General features: G+C 51.7%; 1 protein-coding gene across 1 annotated transcript; it reads left to right on the forward strand.

Moving 5' to 3' along the window:
* Positions 1-69: 69 nt before the first annotated feature.
* Positions 70-7,381, forward strand: TMEM80 (transmembrane protein 80; the record flags this gene model as incomplete). Its single annotated transcript, XM_057430625.1, is given in 7 exon segments — positions 70-208; positions 211-468; positions 471-633; positions 3,293-3,305; positions 5,204-5,297; positions 5,411-5,503; positions 6,511-7,381. Coding segments are annotated over 7 exon segments (966 nt in total), but the record flags the coding sequence as incomplete, so codon positions are not given.
* Between the last annotated feature and the right edge of the window lie 739 nt (positions 7,382-8,120).

Genomic DNA, 8,120 nt, shown 5'->3' on the forward strand with positions numbered 1-8,120 from the left:
GAGGTCACTCGAGCGCTTTTTAGCCGGGGGGCGGGGGGGGCCGAACTCGGCCGAGCGCTTCCGAGCGTGTTCCGAGGGCGGAATCGAGCGCTTCCGACGGTGCCCGAAGTGTTCCGAGGCCTCGTCCGAAGGCGAGCGATGGTTCCCGACGAGCGGGGCCCGCGTTTCCTGCCGGCTGGCCAATCCCAAGGCAGGACGCGGCCGAGTCCGTAGGCGCGCGGCCCGAAGCGATACCTTACAGTTCGGGTGGGGAACCCGAGCGCGCCCGAACAGGGCCGAGTCCCCGAGCGGTCCGGCCCAGAGGGTCGAAGAATCCCGAGCTCGTGCCGGTCTTTTCCGATCTTGCCCGAAGGCGGGTGAGGCGGGCGCGAGCGAAGCCGAGCTGTGCCGAGTCCTCTCCGAGCGCGCCCGAATTCGCCTTCGCCGGCCCGAACGGAGACGCCCGAACGGGCAGTGCCCGAATCCGCCCGAACCGGGCCGAACGCTCCGATCGCACCCGAAGGCAGCAGGGGCGGGGATAGAGCAGCCAGCCCCGCCCCAGCGCGCGGACAAACGGTCGCGGCGCGGAGCCTGCCGGGACGCTGGAGGACCGGGAGGGGGGGCGGCGGGCCGGGATGCCCGCTGTGAGGCGAGGTGAGCGGCCCGGCGCCATGGTGACCAGCAGCGCTGTATGCGCGTCCCGCCGGGGCGGAGGGTGACCGGCGGGGATGCTTCCCACCGGGGCAGAGCTTGTCTCTTACCGCCCCAAGGGGGGGGGGGGACGACACAGACTGAGGAGGGGGCCGAGGTCGAGCCAGGCCTGGGCGCCGAGCCCAGGCCGATTGCTTTATCGCGACAGCAGCGATATGTTGAGGTAAATCCGGGCAGCTGCTGGCAGGGACCCCTTCCACTGGAGCAGCTTGCTCCAAGCCCCTGTGTCCAACCTGCCCTTGAGCACTGCCAGGGATGGGGCAGCCACAGCTTCTCTGGGCACCCTGTGCCAGCGCCTCAGCACCCTCACAGGGAAGAGCTTCTGCCTAAGAGCTCAGCTCAGTCTCCCCTCGGGCAGGTTCAAGCCATTCCCCTTGGCCTGTCCCTACAGGCCCTTGTCCCAAGCCCCTCTCCAGGTGTCCTGCAGCCCCTTTAGGCACTGGAGCTGCTCTGAGATCTCCCCTCAGAACCACTCTGCTTATGACCCACTGGGATCCAAAGTTCATTCCACATGAAGAATTCCCACTTCTTTCAAAGAACTCAAAGGTGTCCCCAAAACATGCAAATCTCAGCTCTGGGTAGAAAAAAAACCTGGTTTTGAAACGTTTGGCTTCAACAATTAGCGTTTGCCAAATGCTCCCTTGCAATTCAACCTCGCCCCCCCAGCAGCAACGCAGACTGCATTAATCCTCCCCGGGAGATGTCTCGGGGAGGAGCTGGGATTAGCAGCCTGTTGTTACACCTGAAATGATCCGGTTTAATTACCCTTTCAGGGCAGTAGCCCTTCCACGGGCGTGTTGTGAGGTTCCCATGTTCAACCCGGTTGAAGTGCCCCGGGTTGCCCGGGAGGAGGCAGCGTGTTCTAGGTAATAGTGGCTGTGCAAGACCTCCCTGGGAGAGGAGCAGGAAGGCGTCAGAGCCCTCTGGTGCAAAAGGATGCGGAGAAATAAGCTTCAAAAGAAACCTGGGGAGCTGCAAAGAGGGGATTCGCATGGGGTCGCCCTTCGGGTGGAATTCCCGCTGTGATTATAGCACTGCTGTGGGGGAGCGCAGTGAGGCTGTGCTGGTAAAGCCTCCTACAGAACACGTTCAGATCCAGATGCTCCCTGTGGGATAAGGACAGGTCTGCAGATGCAGTGGTGGTATTTGGTTTAGACTGAGCTGAGCTCTTAGGCAGAAGCTCTTCCCTGGGAGGGTGCTGAGGCGCTGGCACAGGGTGCCCAGAGAAGCTGTGGCTGCCCCATCCCTGGCAGTGTTCAAGGCCAGGTTGGACACAGGGGCTTGGAGCAAGCTGCTCCAGTGGAAGGGGTCCCTGCCCGTGGCAGGGGTTGGAGCTGGAGGAGCTTTCAGGTCCCTTCTAACCCAAACCACTCTGGGATTCTCTGATTCTCCTTCAAATTCCCATCCTACTTCCCAGTCTAAACTACAAACCAGAGATGTCTCTGTGAAGCGCATCATCTTGGTGTGACTTTTGCCTGCGGGTTTATACCAGGGTAGAAATGCAAACCCATTTTAACCATTAGTCACCGCAGCAAATGTACTTATGAAACCTTTAACTCCCGGCCTGCAAAAAGAACTCAAGCATGTTGGCTAAGCAAGGGGACGGGTCTGTCCCTTTACAGAGAGGATACACGGACAGGAGGTGTTTCAGAGCATGGACAGTGTGAATCACCACCTTAAATTCTTCCCTGTTTTCCCTGTGTTCCCAAATTGAATCCCTTACATAGGTGCCTAACGTCAGTGGGATTAATTCGGGCATAAAGCTAACAGGGGAGGAGGACATTAGCCTTGAGGAGCTGTGGGATTGAGAGGGTATGTCCCACTGACTGGATGACAATGGGGTGTCTCAGGGCAGATGGATGCAGTGGCCTCTCATGGACAGTTCTGCTCCCTGTGAAACAGATCCCAGCTTTTCAATTCCTCCTCTGGCTGAAAGAGGCCAAGAATGTTAATGAGTTACTTAAGAGCTGCTTTAGTAGGTCAGTGCCATCACGTTGCAAGGGAATTCTACCTGTGCTTTTGCAGGAAGAAAGGAAGGGAAAATAAAACGTGTGGGTTCGCTTGCAGGGAATCCAGGTAGGACTCTGGGGGTGATCAGAATAGATTACGGTTTTACATAGAATCACTTTGCTTTTGAAGGGAACCAGTTTGGAAGGCTGTTATTTAGAGGAACTGGGAGCCTGATGTGCTACACAAACACTTTCTCACCATTGAAAACCAAATGGTACCTTCTGGTTCCCTTCCGTGTCTCCCTCCTTCCTGCATGGTTAGAGGGGATGAATGTCATCTGCTGCGCAAGGACAGGATAAACGAGTTCTAGGTAACACCTGGGTTCTTCTTCACGTTGGGAAAGAGATGGGTTCCTCTCAAAGTCACTTTCACAGCAGGGATTTCCCCCAAATTAGTTTAGAATGAAGGGATTTGAAAAGGTTCTTTTTGGACTCTGGGATCTGAGAGAATGATGAATCATCAGTGACCTGATAGAGTGTGTCTACATGTCTGACCTCTCAAAACAGTTGTTTGAGTGTTTCTGCAGCACTTTGGTCGCATCATTAGACTGATTTTCTTCTCTTTTCTTTTTCCCTTCTCCACGTAAAGGAAGATCTGAATCAATTGTATCCTTTTGGTACCTGTCACCCCTCACATGTGGGAACCTTCAGGAAGCCAGGTTGAAATGTGCTCCCATCTTACCCACCCAATAAACCTGCTGGATTTGTTACTCCTTGGGTTTTCCATCCACATGAAGCAAAACTGGTAAAACATTTCCCCTAAGACTGTTTTCTGCAGCATTAGCTGAGGTTGGCTTGAGACCCTGCCCCTTTATCCCAACTCCCAGTCTTGACAGAGGGTTGACAGCCCCGTTTTATGATCCCATAACTCTCATTTCCCTAGGAAGCAAGGCTGAAAATGGGATTTGTGGACTGCTGGACACAAACCCCATGCAGCAAAGCCCACATGCAGCTGGCACAGACAACAGGAGGTAGGAAAAGCAGCTTTCAGTAGCACTTCCTCTTCTCTCATGTTAATTCTCCCTTTACGCCTGCCAAGATCTAAGCATCTCCCGAGAGGAGACACCCTCAGCTTCAGAGATTTCCATGCATAGAACCCATCTAGTAATTTTTCTGCTCCACCTTCCTTCAACTGGAAAAACACAAAAACCTGGTTCTGGTGTAATGACAGGAGCTGCTCTGGGAACTGGGATACAGCCACTGCAGGTGGGTGGCTGCTCCATGCAGGAATGGGCTAGGCAGGGCCTCCAAAAGGTGCCTGGGATGAAGTCCCTGCCTGGAGATACTCCAAGGATTTGAGAAGGGAGGGGGAGAGAGGAGGGGATATTTTGAGTATAGAAAGATGTGGACACAATGAAATCTGAACAGATAACTTCCTGTATAAATTAAGTTAGATTATTTACGGCTAAGGAAGGTGTTTGTGATCAAAAATACATGTAAGTGGATTCTTGGAGCCACATTCCAACTTCTCCATGTGGAGGTGAGCTCCAGGATGTCCTGCACTGTCTCCTATATGGCATTAGGAACACGCTGCTGTGCCTTAAGAATAAAAGATTCCTTCGGTACATATGGGCCTGCCATACAGGGGCTGTGTCTGTCAGTGGGCTCCTGAAGCCATCCAAGACTGTGGTGTCTCCAGTAAACCAGGATTAACACTGGACAGGGCTCATTCCAGCCTGTGCAGGAGATTGAGACTAGGAAAGGGCTCATCTCTGCTGGATCCAGAGGGATCTCAGGCAGCTGAATTAGGCAGGATGGGTACCTTTAGGTGGCTGCCACCTTGGGATGAGAGAATCAATCCTGAGCCTGCTACTAATGTCTCCCTGTCTGTAAGACAGCCCCTGTCCTTCTGGGCCATTTTGGGAATGTGTTAAGGCTTGTGGAGCTCTCAGGTGCTTTGGCAATGGATCCATACAGCCAAATAACTAAAGCTAATGCACTTACACGATCCAACAGATAGCTTTGTCAGCGGTGAATTAAGGAAGTCTGTGCCTGATGGATCTGCATCTCAGGGTTGAGCTCGTGGCCTTTCTCAGAGGCGTAACGAAGAGCCCAGCTTTCAGACTTCCCATCCTGTGGGCATGGGATGGGAAGTGACGGGGCCTGGCTGCTTCACAGAGCCACCTATTAGCAAGAACTCTGGCATCTGGTGTGTTGGGAGCCTGCCAACCCCCTGTCAACCGCTTCAAGCTGACTGAGAGGGAGAGAAGTTGTTGTGGAAACGCACACATGCACCTCCCTCCTTCCCTGAGGCTAAGAACCACCCCACCACATACCAAATGGCATTCTTGAAGAGGAGCTGCAGCCAAACCTGAAACAGCAAGTTCCTATCCTAACCCCTGGTGTTTGCAACCTCAGGTACTCTGAATCCTACCCAGTAAACCCTCTGCAGCTGATCCACTGAGTTTAAAAACCCGCAGTATTTTGTAGTTAGTGGGAAATGGTGATTTTATGAAGCAGATCCCACCTCATCCCTATGAGAAGTCCTTAACAGCAGCTCTCAGATGTCAGCTGTCCCTCTACAGCTTCTGTTTTATGTAAATGGCTTTTATTTAATCTTTTACTTGCTGGCCACTCTCGCAATGTTGCTTTATAAAAGTAAGTTGCTGCTGTCGTAACACCGCAGGAGGCTGGGTGCCTGCGGCAGAGCTGGGTGCTCTCAGTGTCCCTGCTGGGTTTTCCTGCCTCATTTATGCTGCCTTCCTCTCCAGGCCAAGCTTTCAGCTATCCAGAAGACTTTTTGTCTGTTGATCTCACCCTGCTTGTCATTACGGCCATTGCTGAAGCGCTCCGGTTGTACCTGGGTAGGTCACGTTACCACTGTGCCTTCTCATGCAATACAAGCTCGAAGTGCTGATCGTTCTGGGACCAATGTGTGTCAAAACATGCCAATTTAGCAGAATAACAGCTATTTGGAGGCTGTTGTTCACTGACTGATGAGTAGATTTCACCTCTCCATGAACAGGCTGAGAGAGCTGGGCTTGTTCAACCTGGAGAAGAGAAGGCTCTAAGGGCTTCATGTACACCAGTACTCCAGGCTTCAAAGGGCCTCCTGACCCCTGCCCAGGTCTTGCTGAAACTTCATAAACTCCTTTTTTAATAAGGAAACAAGTTAGTATCCAAATCTGTGCTTGATATTGCTGAGACCAGGTGGGTCTGTGCTGGCTACAGCTGACTTGCCGTGGGGTGATCTCAGCCTGCTGCCTTCGAGCTTTGCACATGTTGGCTTGGAGCATTTGGGGCATGAATAAAGAAGTGAATTTCAAGCCTAATGTAGTTAACCAGCAAAAACCTACTGAGACTGCTTCGAAATAAGATGCAAGGAAGAGAGAAGAGCAGCTTCTCCACAATGGTAGTAATTTGAAATAGGAGCAGCAGGGAATAGAGGAGGTTTTGTAGTGTTTTAGATCTTAGTATCAGGATTGGATGCTCTCAGGTGTGCGCTGCAGTCACACCAAGTGCAGCCTGGGGAGTTTGGGGGCAAGTTTGCTGGTTGACCAAGAAGCTGAGTGATCAAAATGGGTTGCAGCCTCAGAGCTGATTATCTGGGGTAGGAAAAGGTGGGAGCCAGGACTTGGGTATCCACAGACTGCTCTTTGTTCAGATTAACCTGGGTCAGCAAGAAGTGGATTGTCCACTGGTGCTTGGGCTTGTTCTGATGGTCCCTGACAGAGCCTGGTCAGGCCAGTATTTCAGTGTGTGCTGAGCTGTAAGAACCAGAGCTGGTTTTGAACAGGAACATTCTACACTTAGAGCTGGGATACTGTCAGAAGAAAACAAAGACTCACATCAGCTTTTCCTTTCCTTCGAGGTGTAAGGGGGAACCTGACAGAAGAAGAGAGTTTGTTGGGGATCAGTCTTGTGATGACAGTGGGCAGTGTGTTTCTGGCTGTGTACTTCCTGGTGTGGCAAACCTATGTGCTGAAAACCGATGTCATCCTCAACAGTATTCTGCTCTTCTTCTATGGGATGGAGTCAATTCTCAAGATCTCAGCCATCGCTGCTTTTAACAGTTAAACCTACAGGTCTTCAACGTGTTAGCAGCACATTTCTAATCTAAAAGGTTGGGGTTATAGTCCATGTATTTAATACTTTTATATATAAAAATCCTGTAAAACATTCCTCTAAAGTACATGTTTTTGAGGGGCAGACCTGAGTGACAGGTAGAACATCCTGTCCAGCAGCTGTGTTACGCTCTCTGAACTGTCAGCTTACAGCAAAGGCAAGAGGTGATTCAGCAAGACCTCGTCATGCTCTGGTATTCCTCAGGATTCATTGCCAACTATTCATTGCCAACACACAACAGCAGCCAGGGCATCATCTGAGCACCGTTGAGATGCTCAGATCACAGCACCTGCACCCAGAGTGACACAGAAATGAATCAGGGCGACCCAGCACGGGCTCAATTCTGCCGTACCACCACGTTCGTGTTTGAGGGCACGGTTTCTCTGCTGCTCTCATTTGTGTTTTCAGACCCCAGTGGTAATTACCCTGACTTTACTAGGGCAGAACCTGATTGATCCCTGTGGGAATGAGCTGAATTGAGTTTTGTGCACAGCCAGAGAGCTGAGCTGCAGGGTGTGGGCAGCTGGAGAGGCCAAAGGCCTCTGTAGCATGAGGGTATGTTACTTTAACTAGGATGGCTTTAAGGTGAGCCTAAATATCACTTGCTCTTCTGCCCTACTTAAAAGTTCAACAGGAGTATTTCTATTTGATGTTACAGGGGTTTATCCTGCAAAAATGAGTACATTTAAGTCTTGTCTTTTAAGTTACGAGCTGTGTTGAAGCTCAGAGTTTTTACTGTATCAAACCCATGTGTTAACGGGAAGTTTGGGGTGCTTGGGGGATTTGTACAAGCAGGTTTTATATTTGTAAGTTCTTACAGTTGTATTTACTTGTTCAAATAAAGTTTTGGATCTAAGAAGTGTCTGAAGTGCAGAGCATCTCAGTGACATCCTAGACTACAACTAAGCTACACAGAGGAGGCTCAGGTGAGCCTGGGGTGTTCACAAGACCCCTCTGATCCTGCCACTGCTCCATGTAGGCCATTTCCTCCTTAGATCCAACCTAAACTTCCCCTGTTTCAGTTTGAACCCGTTACCCCTTGTCCTGTCACTGCAGTCCCTAATGAAGAGTCCCTCCCCAGCATCCCTATAGGCCCCCTTCAGACACTGGAAGCTGCTCTGAGGTCTCCCCGCAGCCTTCTCTTCTCCAGGCTGAACAGCCCCAACTTTCTCAGCCTGTCTTCATACAGGAGCTGCTCCAGCCCCTGAGCATCCTCGTGGCCTCCTCTGGACTTGTTCCAGCAGTTCCATGTCCTTTTTATGTTGAGGACCCTAGAGCTGCACACAGATGGGGGACAGGCATCCCCCATGGCCGGACCCTGCTCAGTCAATGGCCCAACCAACCCTCAGGAGCACG

This window comes from Pezoporus wallicus, unplaced genomic scaffold, assembly GCF_028554395.1.
Source record: "Pezoporus wallicus isolate ANWC-B61680 ecotype Strahan unplaced genomic scaffold, APGP_CSIRO_Pwel_v1 contig_8824, whole genome shotgun sequence".
Lineage (NCBI taxonomy): Eukaryota > Metazoa > Chordata > Aves > Psittaciformes > Psittacidae > Pezoporus > Pezoporus wallicus.